Genomic DNA, 16,173 nt, shown 5'->3' on the forward strand with positions numbered 1-16,173 from the left:
TGCCAGTCCGCCCACCTCCCTTTGTGTTCCTTTCCCCATGGTGCCTGGCATATAGTAGGTGCTCAAGAAACATCACTGGATTTCAATGGGGATGACACTGTGCTTTCTTTCCTTGACGTCAGGGGCGTCTTTACCCTGGGCATCGGGCTGCCCTGTTCAAGACCCGACTGGGAAGGTCTCTGGAGCTTGTCCCATCAGCTCCGCCCAGACCTCAGCCCTCAGCCCTCCCGGCTCCACTGACCAGCACTACCCTCCGACTGAGGCGGCCCTACCTTAGCCGAGGTCTTCAGCTCGCCCCACTGGGCGGCCCCCAGAGGCACAGACACCCCGTCCAGGCCCAGGCGGAGCTCCCCGGACACACTGTGGCGGGAGAAGCGGTCGCAGGTCCTAAGGGTCAGCGTCAGGGTGGCCGTGGGGAGCTCCTCCTCAGCCAGGGGGAGCACCAGGCCCTCCTCCCAGGTGGTGAGCAGCTGCCGCTTCCTCAGGGCCGTCTGGGCCTCCACGGAGCCGGTCCTGTTGGCCACACTGCCTTGGACATAGCAGTCACAGCCGCCGTCGTGGTCACTGGTCACAGCTGCAGGCAAGACAGAGCAACCTGGGCCTGGGACTTACCAGGGACTGGGGAGGGGGGCAGCGGGGCCCTAATTAGGGCTGTGGAATCCAGAGTAACGGCCATGACCTTGGGTGCCTGAAAGACCTCGGAGCTGACCACCCTGGAGACTGCAGCCCTGCCCAGCAGCAAGATATTTAGAAAAAGGAGGCCATCTGGGGAGGCCCACGGCAGCACACGCTAGCCTTCCTGGGACAACAGTGACAAGAGTGACAAGAGTCAGTACGTCCTGGGGCCCTTCTGGTCTCAAGATTCTGAGATTTCCCCAAGGCGCCAGGGCTGACTTTATTAGTGCTACTGCTGAAACTGTGATTCATTTGTTCTGTACTTTAAATATTTACCACAGAAGCGCTTGTGGTGTGAATCACTTGGCTGCTGCCTCATGAATGTTTTATGTTTTGAACCTTGGTGTTTCTAATGCATTGCACAACGTGATCATGTCAGCTTTCCGTTACTATAACACATGCCTGAGGTAGTCAACTTATAAAGAAAAAGGGTTTATTCAGGCTCACAGTTTGAGAGGTTCCAATCCATGACCCCATTGCTTTTAGGCCTGTGGGGAGAAAGCACATCATGGCAGAAGCGTGTGGCTGAGGAAACTGAGTCACCTCACAGCCAGGAAGCTAACAAGAGCAAGAGGAAGTATCAGGGTCCCACAGTTCTCTTTGAGAACCTACCCCCAATAACCTAAAAGCCTCCCTCTAGGCCCCGCCTCCTAAATGCTCCACTCTCCCCACAGCGCTGCCTTGAGGAACAAGCCTGTACCACATCAGCCTTTGGGAAAAACCCTTGAGATCCAAATCACAGCCTTCCCGTGAATCACTCAGCAGATGTTTTTTAATACATAATTGTGTGGATTTACCCCCAAATTCCCCCTGGTGGTACTCTGATAACTGGTTCTTTCATGAGAGATTGGAAAGTGGAAACGGATTTCGCAGGATAAGAACATGAAGAACGAAGGTGATGCAGCCTAACAGAGCTTCCTCCTGGGCCTTCAGGGAGGGCTAGGCCTGCCTCTGCCACTGGCTACTAGGAACTTTCCTGAACAAGTCATAGGGGTTGCTTGACCTCAGTTTCCCAACCTGTGAAATGGGACTGTCATGAAGACCAGATGTATTAAAGTATACAAAAGTGCTGAGAATCCAAAAGACATCAAAGAGGAAAAACACTCGCTCAGAAAAAGGGAACTAGGGGCTGAGGGTATAGCTCAGGGCTCTCTGAGTACCTGGGGGAGCTTGGCTTTGATCTCAAGCAGGAGAAACGAAACAACCTGTTATGGCTTGACTAAAAAGTCCTCCAAAGACCAGATGTTGGAGGTTGGTCCCCAGCTGATGGTGCTCCTGGGAGGTGGTGGGACCTTTCGGAGGGGGGCCTAGGGGAAGGAAGCTAGGCTGTGGGAGGGTGCCCTTCACGGGGCTACTGAGACCCCAGCCTCTTCCTCTCTGTCTTTGCTGCCTTCCTGCCATGGTCACAGCGTATTGCCACCACATGCTCCCTGCTATGGTGCTCTGCCTGGCCACAGGCCCCGGCAACAGGGCCCAGCGAGCACAAGTGACACTTCTGAAACCGTGAGCCAAAGTAAATCTTCCTTCCTTTGATGCTGAGTCTCAGTGATAGAAAGATAAACAGAAAAAAGGAAATCAAACACAGAGGCCCCATTTATCTGGTCCCGTTGACAGCCCTGGTTTCTTGGCAAAGTCTTAGTATTGTTTGCTGATGGCAGAGGAGACTCTCAGGGGAGGGTCACCAAGCCCATGTGGCCCCTCAGGGACACTGCTGGGTCCTGAAGTGCAGCAACTTTTCCCACCCCCTGAAGACCCTCTGCATCCAGCACGGAGCCCTGGGCCCTGTCAAGGCACCTAGGGCAGAGACAGCGATTCCCCAGCTCACTTCCCGGCCTGGGCAGCGGCTGGCCGCGCGTCCTAGGCTCCTCTGCCGTGAGCTGGGCGTGTGACTGGGTTCCAACCAGCGGGGCCTGAGCAGAAGTGGCGAGTGCCACACCCCGGGTGAGGCTGTGCCCGCCCTGGGTCTCCTCCTCCCCCGTGGGCTCCCCAGGACCCCTCCCTCGGGGGCCCAGGAAGTCAGGTGACAGGTACCTTCCAGGCGGGTCACGAGCAGCTCGGCCTTGCGCTGGTCGTAGTCCAGGCAGTAGTGCAGCTTGGGGGCCTGGTTCCAGCTGGCAGCCTTCTCTGGGTTCCAGGTCTCCATGACGCACACGTCCTCCACCACGCCTGCAGGACAGTCAGGGCCGTCACTGCCCCACACGGGCACCCTTCCCTCACCACTCCTCTCTCATCTCTGCCACCCCAGCCACAGACCCCAGCCCGAAGCTTCCTAAAGTTCAATGCACCAAGGCAACCCCGGCGGTCGGTCCTGGGCTTTGCGTTCCAGGGGACTGTCATAGTTCAGCAACCGAGATGTGGGTTTTGCTGTCAGACAGGAGCTGTTTCGGAACAACCAGGTGAACTTGGACAAGGTGCCGGACTTCTCTGAACCTCGGTTTCTCATCTTTATGATGGGGACGGTAAGGGTTTCTCTTTCCTAGAGTTACTATGCACATTAAATGGAATAAAGCAGGGGACGTTCTTAGCCCAGCGCCTGGTCCACGGTGAGCTTTCGGTAAAGATAAGTGGCACAGCCTGTGTGCCTGGTGGCCGCGTGGGAGGCTGAGCAGCCCTGGCCTACCTGGCTCCGCCCCCCCAGCTGGCTCCGCCTCTCCCACAGAGCCGGGTGCCTTCTCCCCAGGAGCTCACAGATGGAGATAGACATCAGGGCCAAGGTAAAGGTGGTGGATTTGACTTTGATGCATGTCCAATAAACGTTTGATGAGTGAAGAGGGAACCGTATCTTTAATCTAGAAGATCCTAAACCCACAACTATTGCTCTCTCTGCCCCTTACTTAAACAGGAGCCTAACATCGGGAAGATTCTCATGAGTCAGACATAATACAAAAATTAAAAGGACCCAGTAGCTCTGGGAGACTCTATTTTAAGTAAACCAGAGTTTAAGTTGGTTCTCAGAACTCACTCAGAGGGTAGAACTGCAGAGGTCTGCTAATCTCCCAAGTGGCCCATTAGTGTCCTGCAAGTAGAAAGAAATTTCCCTAGTGCTTCTGGGATGAGCCAGCTGACCAGGGTGTGACCAACGTGTAAAGCGAGACACAGGTGTAAGTAGGGCCACCTTAGCACCCAGGGCTCTTAGCTCTCAGGCAGCCTCAGCCCTCGGCATCAGAACCAGCCTCCACTGAGGGTGACAGGGTCCTGTTCAGATGCAGTAACTGGGGTGACTCTACTACTGTCCCTCCCTGCCTCCAGGGACCACAAAGCCAGCACCTCCTACAAATGCAGATGGGGACTCGGCTTCAAGAAGTGAGACTTTGAGCTCTACAGTGGGTGATGGGTGGCCTGGCTGGTGGAGTCAATAGGCTCAGCACATCATGGGGACAGTGGCTGAAAGATCTGGTGGCCCCGCTATGCTCCTTCACCTCTGGTCAATGTCTGCCCAATCAGCCGAGTCTCAGTAGGTTTCTGTGCAACATAACTAAGCTGTGCCTTCGGGGGCAGCCAAGAGGAGGCAGAATGAATGAATGAATCCTGAATTCTGCAAAGTAAGGCCTGGCTTGGCTCTCCCTCTCTCGTGGGCGGAGTGTCCAGTCCTGGCTTCATCCAAGCTTTGAGCAATCAGAGGCTCCCAGGAGAGGGGGCTATGACTACACCGATCACCCCAAGAGTCTTCCTGCAAATCTCTCCCGCCCCCACCTTGAGGTCTCAAGGCTGCAGCAGGTCTGCTTTTAGCCCCTGGAGGCTTAGGCCAGCCAGGATAGCCTGTCCACACTGCGGGCGCTGCGGGGATCCGATCCTGAAACGCCAGGCTGGTTCCTCACTGTGCTTCTGGGTGGGCCAGGAAGGGGCACCTGTCCACTGGCCAGTGTGGGTCCAGTTGAATCAGGGTGGGGTCAGTGTCAAAGGCTTTAGGCTGCTTCTTCTTCCGCCACCTCCCGCACTGACCTCACAGAGCAAAACTCAGGCCATGTGTGACAGCCATCCCCTGGTTTTAGCTTCTCCTCCCTAAAAAGCTTCCGCTCTCCCTTGGGATGGGGACTGGCCTCTGCTTCATATGTCACCCCAGGGCCCGTGCCAGCCACAGCCACCTTCAGATATTGTGTTCTTGATGTTGACAAATGAAAAGGAGAACAGAAAGAGGAACAGAAACGGTGTTTCGATTCTGTCTTTGTGCAGAGGCCCTGATTAAAGCGTCTGAGAGGCATTATCATATTCACACTTGACAACAGCCTAACAGGAAGAAAATAATATCATCTCATTTTCATAGAGGAGGAAACTGAGGCCCAGAGAGGTTAGCAGCATGATCAATGCCACACAGCAAGTATATAAAAGGACAGAGGATTCAAGCCATGACTTTGAAGCCAGTGGTTTTAACTGTGATTCTTTATCCCCTCTCCATAGTTGCCCACATGTGACTTGAAAGGGACGCTCTGTTTCCCAGTGCAGAGCTGGAGGCTGTGGGGAAATAGCACAGAGGCATTCAGCAGGAATCAAAGGCCAACTCAGAGGCCCTGTGCCCACTGTCAAGTACAGCAACACTGGGGCTTTTGGACAGGCAGGCCATGCCCGGCATCCACAGAGCCGGTGACAGACTCCACTGCCCGCTGCCCACATAGCGGGGCTGGGGATCCCTACCATTCTGAGGAAGGATGAACAGCTCCTCCGTGACCTGCCTCTTGAGGCGACTGTCACTGGGGGCAGGGGGACTGGCAGGCACAGCAGGCTCCTCTGTGGTCCCCAGTGTGTAGTCTGCGTAGTTGATGACTTCCGGAGCTGTCACCGCAGGCCTGGGGCCATAGATGTCTGGGAACTTGAGAAGAGGGCGAGGCTGGACCGGCTCCGTGGATTTTTTAACGTTGAACTGCAGCACAAATCACTCTGGTTAGCCAGCAGGGGGACTGGCCTGGCGTCCACCCATGGAAGAAAGTAGTGGTGACCCGACCCTTTACAGGAGCCAGGGAGAGATTTGGAATCCCTCTACTCCCAAGAGCACAGCCTGCAAAATCATACCACCGGAGCCCACAGGCCGCTGGTCACGCCAGGGTCCACTGAGATGTGGGCTCGGATCATCCGCCCCTTCCCCGCCCATCGGCTGCCTGTGGGTCTGTGGCTCTGCCCCTGGTGCTCTCAGGCCCCTTCTGGGGTCCTCCCTCTGCTCCTCTCGCCTGTGCCCCTGGCCTCCCGCTCTCTCCCTCCATCTCTACCTTATTCTTCCGTTCCTCCCCTTCCCACCCCGTAGCTCAGGAATGTGCAGGCTCCCACCACCCAGAACAAACCCGGGCTCCTCCCTGAGACCACAAGAGCTTGCCTGGACCGTGCCCACCCCGACCTTGGCTCACTCCAGCCACGAGCTCCCTGCTCTTCAAACAGGATGGACCTCCTCCTGGTCAGGCTTCCGTCCCGGGTCTTGTTCCCCAAACTGGCTACCTGCACTTCCACCGGCTCCATCTCCTACCTGAAGCCTGGTCCTCAGATCTAAACCACGCCCCTCCGGTGTAAACCACGCCCCTCCAGTCTAAACCACGCCCTCCAGTCTAACCACGCCCCTCCTGCCTAAATCACGCCCCTCCGGTGTAAACCACGCCCTCAGGCCTGCGGCCCTCCCCACCACACCCCGCCCTTTGGTCCACAGCTTTGTGCCCTCCCCACTCCGTGTTGGTCGCGGGCAGCGGTCGGTGGGTCTCTCGCACCAGCATGTGAATTCCGGGAGCATAGGGACCATGCCTTGCCAGGCTCCTGACCCCTCCACGGGAGCTGGGTCAGTCTGGGCAGGTCAGTTTGCCTTTCTGGGCTGTCACTTAAGTGACTGGTGATTTTCCTGCTTATCTCGCTCCTCGTTCTGAGCCACTTCTTCAGGCTGGAAAGATGCACGAAGTACCCGTCCCGCGTCGCCCCACTTACAAGTGAGTCAGGGAACCGATCAGAAGCGACAGAAGTAAATACCAAGTCTTTCTGGCCATTCAGGACCACAGTAGAGCAGCGGGCCAGCGGGACATGTGTAGGTGACCACAGAGAGAGAGGGCAGGAGTGCATCGCTGCAGGGCAGCCCGTCCCTGGGAGGCCGGTCAGGGCTGCGGCATCGGCAAGGGCCCAGGGGGCTAGACCTTGAAGGAGAGGGAGCTGGAAGGCAGAGGGGTGGGGAGGGCTGTGCCCTGACACCAGGCAGCCAGGGCCCCAGGGGACACCAGAGCAAGGCCTAATGCTCCCAGGTCCTTTACCCTCCACAGTCACGTCTGCCTCGGACATCTCACCAAAGTCTGACTTCCATTTATTATAACACTTCACAGCAGGGAAACTGAGGCCCGGGGACGCCCAGGGTCATCCAGCTGCTAGTGCTGGGGACGATGGAGCCTCCAGATGGCGTGACCAGATTTCATGTCACTTCCCTGCGGACCTCCAGTCCTGGGAACTAAGAGGCACTCGCAGCACCCGGGGGTCCCAGCCAGGCCACTCCCCACTGTTCAACAGTGTGAAAGGGCCGCAGAGGCTGCTGGGCCGCTGTGCTGCTGCCTCAGAGTCACCCTGTCACTTGTTGGGACCACATGAGGGCCCTTAGGGAGGTCTGGGAAGCGGTTTTGTGTTTGGTCTTTATTTCTTCCCTGTGGCTTTGGGGCAGGGCTGGCCTTCACCCCCAGCTTGACCCCCTGGGGCTGGGCCTGCATTTTCAGTGGGGCGCTCACAGCTGGGCTCGGTTCAGGGTGAGGTTCACTCCAGGCTTTAGAGACCCAGGGTCTGCCTTCCTCCTCCTCAGGGGGCCTCAATTCCTGTGTCCCTGATAACCTCAGAAGCCTGCTACAGGGGCTTAGAGTGCAGCCCTGGAGCAAAAGACAGGTGCTTTTCGGTGGCCCATAATGTCCACTGTGTCCCCCTCCCCCACACCATCACTGGGTGGTCTAGGCTCCGCCCACCCCCAGCTCCTGGGGTGAGTTTTGTCTGTTCTGATCCTGTCAGCTCTTGGCATGATCTTGGTGGCTTTTTCTGGCCTGTGGGGAGGCACCTGTCCTGGGGAAGCCCACCCACATGGAATGTAAGGACCAAGGACACGCATTCCGCGGCCTAGAGGAACTGGCAGAAGCGCGGGGCTCTGTCTTGGGACTGTAAGGCGAGTTGGCCTTAGCCCAAGGCAGCATGGTAGCCAGCCGTGTGCAGAGACGGAACGAACTTCATCCCCAGCGTGACCTCATGGGGCCTCCCCTGCCCTTCAAGTCACGTGAGCAGCGTCCTTCTTGTTGGTTGAGCTGGTCTGAGTTCTGTGCCTTGTAGCCCAAGTACATTCTAGATGGATGCTGTGCTTTTCCACCAGCGAGTGAACCCGGGGCCCTTAACCCCTGGGCCACATCCTCGGCCCTTTTTCCAATTTATCTAGAGACAGGGTCTTGCTGTGTTGCTTAGGGCCTCACTAAGTTGCTGAGGCCGGGTTCAAACCTGTGATCCTCCTGCCTCAGCCTCCTGAGCCTCTGGGATTCCAGGTGTGCCCCAGGCCCCCAAGCATGCATTGCATTCTGACAAGTATCACGGAGACCGTGACCCTGCGTAAACTAGCCTGGGGGTCCTCCGTCCTCTCCGGAGTCTCTCTGCCTCCAGGCGAGGCCTCCTCACTCGCTGTTTATGTTCTCCTGCGGCAATGGCTGCCCTCAGCTGAAGATGACACACAGCCCCTGCCCAGGCCAGGAGCAGGGCTGCTCACAGTGACATGAATCTGTTCAAGGATCAAAAGCACCAGCTGATTACCTCTCTCGCTCCTTCTCTTGGAGTCTTATTTATTGCTTTTCCAAGCCCTGATTCCACCGCATCCTCAAATGCACCTTAAATAGCTGCAGTATCCAAGAAGCAGAGGTTTGGAAGCCGAGGGAGAGCCGGGAGAGGGTGGTAGCTGGGGGAAGGACATCTGGAGGGAAGGGGGCGGGGAGCAGGGCCCCAGAGAAAGAGCCTGTGGAGCCTGGCTGTGGGTGAAGGAGGGGCAGGCGGGCTTCGGACCAGGGATTCCGAGTCCGCCTGTCCTGAGCCCAGGGAAGAGGACCTGGGAAACGGATGCAGAAAGACAGGGAAGGTTTCCAGCAAGGACTGGCCTTGAGCAAGTGCTCCCACAGCAGCCGGGCGAAGCGCGTCCTCCCGTGGTGCAGGCCCCCTCGCAGGCCTCCCTGGGGTCCCCAGCCTCTCCTGTCTCTGGGGCCTCTGGCCACTGGCTCCCCCCACCGTGGCCAGCTCTGCACGGAGCAGTTTCAGGTGGCCCAGCACAGTGCCCGACAGGCCCACCCATGCGCCTCCCAGTCACGCTTCTCGTCCTGGGGCTTCCCCGTGGCTGCTAAGGTGAGAGGCACCAGGGACACCGTCCACCCAAAGGCAATCCCGGTGTGCAAAGAGTCAGGGCTTCCTGGGGGAAGCAACGACCAGAGAGACTCAAAATGAGTCCAGGACTCGAATGGACGTTTCTCCAGAGAGGAAGCACAAGTGCCCTCTGAGCCCGTGAAAAGACGCTCAGTGGTCATCAGGGAAATCAGGGCAAAGCTGCATATGACAGTGGCATAATCGGTGCCACTCCATAGGATCGGGATGGCTATCATAGCAAAAGAGAAAGTGACCAGTGTTGGTGAAGATGAGGAGAAATTAGAGTCCTGTATGCCTCTGGTGGGAATCAAAGAGGTGCAGCTGCTACAGGAAACAGTGTGACTACTTCTTTAAAAATTAAAAATAGAATTACCATAGGATCATTCACTCCTTGGTATGTACCCAGGAAACAGGGACATCGGAGATACCTGGACACCCATGTTCCTAGCAACATCATTCACAAAAACTGAAAGGTGCAAGCTATCCAGGTGTCTATCCACAGATGACTGAATTGGGAGTATGTGGCATATACACTGGAATATTACTCAGCCCTAAAAGGGCGGGGATTCTGACACCTGTGGCCACATGGATGAGCCTGGGGGAGCTACCGCTAACTGTAAGAAGACATCACAGGCTCCCACCTCTGGGAGATGATGTGTCGAGTGGTCAACATCGCAGAGCCGGAAATGGCATGGTGGTTGCCAGGGCTGGGTACAGAGTTTAATTTTTAATGGGCACAGAGCTTCAGTTTTATAACACAAAAGCTCCATGGAGATTGGCGGTGGGTGTGTCTGTGCAGCATTATATGGATTCGGCACCACCGAGCTGTACACCTGGGCCAGGATGGCAGATGGCAGACTGTGATGTGTGTCTTACTATAATTAAAAAAAAACAAAAACCCCACTTCTGATTCAAAAACTCCCTGGGAGGTGTTGACCCCTGCGGGCAGAAAGTCAGGTGCGCATTCCTCTCCTTCCCCTGAAAGGCTCTTCCCCAGTGTCTCCAGAAGGTGACTCCTGGAGACCCAGCTGTCACCCAGCGGCTGGTGGCGCGGCCCTCAGGACTGTGCCCTAGTGCTCCCCCCTCCCTCCTGCAGCTGCCCCACCTCCCCTGGCCCCTCGACCTCCATCCTCAGGAAGAGCAGCCCCGAAACCTCAGGCTGTGCCTCTGCCATCAGGTGAGACAGATGGCCCTGGGCAGGCAGGTGAACCGAGCTGCATCTAATGAGCAAATATTTACGGAGGTTCCACGGGCTGGGGCCAGGCTGGGGGCGCTGGAGAGCGCCAGGCGGCTGCGGGCCTCCAGGACTGGTGTTGGGAAAGCAGAAATTAATGATGTGGTTAATGATCTGTGAACAACTCTTGGCCCTACCAGAGACTCTGGGCAGCCTCTTTGGTGACATGATTAATTTCTCACCTAAACACTGTTTATTAATTTGGGGTTTTGTGCTGGGACAACCTCTCAAAGTCGCAGAGCAGCACCCAGGAAGTGCAGGTGGGGAAGCAGACCTGGCCAGGAAAGGGCGTAGCCTTGACCCTTGTACTTGACCATGTAGGGGGCGGCAGAGTGGACAGATGTGGGCCTAAAGAATTCACATGGTGCTAACCACAGGCCACTGCTGCTGCTGCTTGGGTCTGGAGCACAGCTGAGCCCCCTCGGAGGGGACACTGGGCCTGGGGAAAGGGATGTCACTCTGGGCTCTAATACGGAAATTATGCACACCTCTAAACTGGTGTAAGAATTTGAGTTTGAAGTACCTGCTGGTCAGGTACTGAAGGTGTAAAAGCAGATGTCTTGCTTGGAGTTCAGGCTCTGCCAGTTCCATGCTGTGTGATCTAGGGTCTGATTAATTAACCTCTCTGGGCCTGGTTTCTTCATCTGTAAAACCAGGGGAATCTGACAACACCATCCATCTCGGGGGCTGGATTGAGGGTTAGATATGACAACCCAGGTCGAGCGGGTGTGGCACAGAGGCTGGCAGAGTCCACTACTGGAGATATTGGTTGGCCCCTGTTGCCTGGGCTATGCAAGGTGGGGCTCACTCATTGGACCAGTTGATAAACTATTTTTTGCTTGTTTTGATGAAATACATGGAGACACGGAGTGTGTGTATCAAAATAGAACCAAACGAAATCGGTTCCCGTGTCACTGGAGGGTGGAGACACTCTGTCTCGACCCAGGGTTCTCACTCCCGGGCTGTGGGGGTTGGCGGGGCTGCCGTGGGATCCCCAGGGTCCTCTCTCGGGGCCTCCGCACCCTCAAGCTGCCCCAGAGCGTGGCTGGACCTTGCTCCAACATCAGGTGGGCACACGTGGCCCACGTCACGTCGGAGGTCAGCCTGCCCAGTAGGGTTCCTCCTCCCTTGTTCCCTGTCACCTGTTCCTTCTGCTGACCCAGGTCACGAGGCCGAGGCTGCCCTGGAGACAGCACCACGTGGCAAGGGACCGAGGAGGGCCCGAGTGAGGACCTGGATCTCGTCGGCGAGCACACGAGGGGGCTCAGACGCAGAGCTTTCCCCAGGGCAGCCTGAGATGACCACAGCCACCACAGCATCTCAGCTGCAGCCTGTGAGTCCCCACGCCGGGGACCCCGCCCAGCGGTGACGGGCTCCTGACCCTCAACACCAGGAGATGATATCAGTTGTGTTAAGCCACTAAATTTGATTTGTTCCACGGCAATACCCAGCTGATAAAGTGGCTTGTCAGAATCATTCAATAACATTCGAAAATGGACCTTCCATCCACGGGAATGGCTGGAATTGAGAGGACTCACCCTGGAAGTGGCCAAGACCAGGCCCTCCAGAGCGCTCCCCGCGGCTGGTCCAGAGGAAGTGGCCACAGCAAACAAGTTTCCAAGAGTTAGACACACATCGGCCCCAGGACCGGCGGTTTCACTGCGTGGTACTTATTGATCCAAGAGAAATGACACACGAATCCACAGAAAGACGTAGAGGTGACCACCGACAGCAACTTCATCACACTTGTCCCTAACAGAAGGCAGCCCAGGTGCCCATCAGCAGAAGGATGGAAAAGGACATTGTGGCGTGTTCTTATGACGGAGTCGTCCTCCCCAGCAGGACGCGGTGGAGTTCAGGTGACTCACCAGTCACACCTCGACCAGGGGCGATTCTGCCCCTCAGGGACATTGGCAGTGTCTGGAGACATTTTTGGTTGTCATGGGGGGTGTGATGCTATTGGTTATTGTCACAGTAAGGGACAGGAGCTGTCACAGTTAGAGGCCAGGGATATTAAACGTCCTGCGATGGACAGAAAAGCCCCCGACACACCTCAGGCTGCTGTGACAGATGACCTCAGGCTGGTGGCCTATACAACAGCGCTGAATTCTCACAGTTCTGGAGGCTGGAGGTCAAGGTCAAGGATCCGGCAGGTCCAGGGTCTGGTGAGGGCCCACTTCCTGGTTCGCAGACAGCTGTCCTCTCACCATGTCCTCACACAGTGGAGGACAGAGAGCATCTCTTGTGCCTCTTCTTATCAGGCTGCTAATCCCATTCGGAGGGCTCCACCCTCCTGACCTAACCACATCCCAGAGCCCCCCCCCCCCCCCCCCCCCCGTCTCACACCGTCTCACACCGTCTCACAGTGTCACACTGGGAGTTAGGATTTCAACACAGGAACAGTTGTTCCCCAAATCCCCACAACAAAGACTCACCAACCCAGAAGGTCCACCACGCTCAGGTTGAGGAACCCTGATTCATATGGCGTTCAGAACCCGGAAAGTGACCGGCGGTGACAGGTACCAGCACGGCCATGGCTTCTGGGGAGGACTGGGAAGATGTGTGGGTCACTCCTGGGGGACAAGTCCTGTCAAAACTGGTTTGGCTGTAACTGTGGGGTGTGTGTAGTTCACTGTGTGCAAGTGGTACCCAGGAAGAATCTGGAGAGATAGATACACACTCACACACACACTCCCACATGCACACACACACCCACACACTCACACACTCAAATGCTCACACCCACACACACTCCCACATGCACACACACCCACACATTCACACACCCACACACACTCCCACACTCACACACACACACTCCCACACTCACACACACACTCAAACGCTCACACACACCCACACACTCACACACTCACACACCCACACTCACACACACACGCACACACCCACACACGCACACACCCACACACGCACACACTCACACATACCCACACACACTCACACACCCACACAATCACACACTCACACACCCACACAATCACACACTCACACACCCACGCACCCACACTCACACACACACATCCACACTCGCACACACTCACACACACTCACACACTCCCACACCCTCCTAAGGCGGGGCGGCAGCCTGAGGTGCAGAGGCCAAGCTGGACTGGCTGAGAAAACCCCTTTGCTCCCAGGGAGGGACGGGCTCGGAGGCGAGTCTGGGAGCGGGAACAGCCCTCCCGGCCCTGGAAGTCCGTCTAGAAGCCTGTCAAGCTGTCCTTCCAGGTACAGGAAAGCCGTTCCTGGAGAGTCGGGAGGACAGGGGCCTGAGGTGTGTCAGGGGCCTGCTACTCGTCCATCGGGGCGGTTCCCAGGTTGGACTGGCCTCACCTGGGGAGGCACGAGTCACATTCTCAGGCCCCCAGGTGTGACTCAGCGGGGGTCTGGTGGAGCCTGGGAGCTGGGGGGGACCATGATGTGGGTGGTCCCCTCACCTGAGGCCCCCCTGGGTGGGGAGGAGGCAGACACCCAGGTAAAGGTGCCCTGGTGAGGGGGTGACTGCTCACAGGCACCGCCCGCCTCTCAGGTGGGGGCTCTGGCTTCCCACCGACATGTATCTTAGGAGCGGTCAATGCCAGGCCCCTCCGCTGCCGGCCGCTTATGGGCGAATCCCAGAGTGGGGTCAGAGGGGGGCAGGGTTTACTTCAAGGTCGAACCTCACTCTGAAGAAGCGGCTTGTCCTTGGGTCAGACAGGAAGCAGTGTTTCCAAGGCAACCCTCCCGGCACCAGCTGCCCTTCTGTGAATCCCAAGTCCAGGCCCAACCCCTCCCCTGCCCGGTCCGCTCCTGAGTCCTTGGCTTAGGGCTCTCCTCTTCCTATTCTCTCCTCCATTCCTAGTTATTTTAAAATGTACAAAAAAACTTCTGCGGTGCACCCCTCCCCTTGGCTGGCACCCAACGTGACAGACGGGGGACTCTGGGTGGGTCAGCCCAGCTGTCGGCTGGGTCAGTGCACCTCTCCCAACGCAGAACCGCACACAACCAGGAGTGACACCTGCCCCTCTCTCTGCTGTTAGTCACCATTCAGCCGTTCACTTAGCATTGTTCAGGCTCCAGATGCTGGCACCATGGAGAAACAGCAGTTCAATAATCTACCAGGAGAGCCAAGCAAGCGATTCGGGGTAGGAATAAATACTGTTAAGATCAGGGCCGAGGGCGCGGGAATGAGAGGAAGAGAAGTGGTGTCCTAAGCATCTGAGTGTCAGGTAAGGCTCCCTAAGCTTCCATTTGGAAAAAAAAAAATCAATATATATCGCATCTGGCATTAGCCACGTGTCAGTTACTGGTGTACACGAGTTTCATTCAAAACTCACAACTTCACGAGGAAGACGTCACTGTCATCCTGACTTCACTTAAGAGGAACTGACGCTCAGAGGAGTTAAGTCTAAGGCGGTTAATAAGACGCAGAGCGGGATTGGAACCCGGGCAGGTGCCTGTGGAGCCTGAGTTCTCAACAATTTGGCCGTAGGCTTCTCTGCCTGACCTGGAGCAAGAACCCAATGAAGCAGTGGTCAGTTCTTCTCAGGGGTCAGGCAGATGGAAGGAGGAGCCCGCTGGGCAAGAGGAGGAGGGCCCACCTCCACCTGCCCAGCCCAGACGTCACTCACGCCTCCAACCAATCAGCATTCAATGTTAAGAACGTTTTCTGTGACAGCAGCCCCTCAGCGGGCAGGGTCTGCACCATGTGGTGGGTGGGGAGAGAGGCAGGTGGGGGACCCTGTAATATGACAGCTGTAATGGAGACCAGGGGAAAGCCAGACAGGTCAGTAAGATCCAAGCCAGCATTGCCTGGGAGAGGGAGGGCGGGTGGCAAGAGCGGGAGTACAGGGAGAGCCACAGGGACCCTGACTTTGTGCTGGGCGCCCCGGAGCCTGGCTGCAGTCTGACAGGTGTCGAGGTTGGGGTAGACCAGCAGGCCAAGACGGCACCCTGAAAATGTGCAGGGGTTCAGAGGACAGGGGTCTGCAGCCCACAGAGAAAAGTACTAGTGTTGCCAGGGCCCCGATATTTCTGGAGCAAATAGAATTTAAAATAGAATTTTAAAAAGACTTCGTGGGACTGAAGACCCAAGAGAGGTGGGGCCTGCATTGATTCGAATTGCCGCGTCACAATGCCCCAGAGGCTGGACCCTCCCCATGCACAGGACACAGAGAGCACAACACCAAGGTCACCGCCTTTAACCTTTACCCAACCCCTATAGGTAAGTGCGGACTACTTCTCTGTTCTCCATATCCTAACAGCAATCAAAAAAAAAAATGTCATCATTTTCTCTACACAGGAAGAAATTGAGGCTCAGAGAGAGAAATGGAAATTGCCTAAGGTCACACAACTACCGTGACCAAGCTGAGCTTGGAATCCAAGTCCACCCTGAGCCAGTGCTGACCACTGCACTACCCTGTGTGGGTCCCTGGGGCCGTGGCCCTGGTTACTGACCACCACGCCTAGAAACGTCCAAATCACTGCTTCTGATTTTCCAGCTGGTGCCAAGTCATTAGGCTCCTCCCCACCTGCCCTCCTTCCCCAGCCATCAGCAGGGGGTTGACGGAACTGCCTGGACGATTGGGCATCGGCTTGGGTACTATTCTGTTCCGAATTTGGGTTTGACAGTCTTTGTGCAGAACATGTTTCACTTGTGACCTGCGCAAGACAATGTCAAGGCCACTGGAGACCCTCGTCACAAGCTGGGATAGTCTAAGAACCCTCACGTTACTACTGTGGGTCTCAAACACAGCCCCCTCCCCCAGCCTCCAGCTTGTCATCAGCGGCCACAGCTGGGCTGGTGGCTACTCGCCTCCCTCCTGAGTGAGGGTCTCATTGCCAGACTTTGGCTTCTGAAATTCCCACCAGGACCCCTCCCCCACTCACCATATTGCTTTCCTAGGGACTCAAATCCTCCTGGCCCAACTGCCTGGTGG

At 56.6% G+C, this 16,173-nt stretch overlaps 1 protein-coding gene across 1 annotated transcript in view; it reads right to left on the reverse strand.

Moving 5' to 3' along the window:
* Syt13 (synaptotagmin 13) overlaps positions 1-16,173 on the reverse strand; it is a 44,851-nt gene that overhangs the window by 10,476 nt on the left and 18,202 nt on the right. Inside the window, exons 2-4 of the mRNA XM_046456570.2 lie at positions 5,308-5,533; positions 2,707-2,841; positions 273-574 (exon numbers count right to left, since the gene is read on the reverse strand). Of these exons, the coding sequence (XP_046312526.1) occupies positions 273-574; positions 2,707-2,841; positions 5,308-5,533 (663 nt within the window). The remainder of the gene's footprint in view (positions 1-272; positions 575-2,706; positions 2,842-5,307; positions 5,534-16,173) is intronic.

The sequence above is a fragment of the Marmota monax genome, unplaced genomic scaffold (genome assembly GCF_021218885.2).
Source record: "Marmota monax isolate L192 unplaced genomic scaffold, Marmota_monax_Labrador192_F-V1.1 WCK01_AAM20220418_F8-fsc00047, whole genome shotgun sequence".
Taxonomy (NCBI): domain Eukaryota; kingdom Metazoa; phylum Chordata; class Mammalia; order Rodentia; family Sciuridae; genus Marmota; species Marmota monax.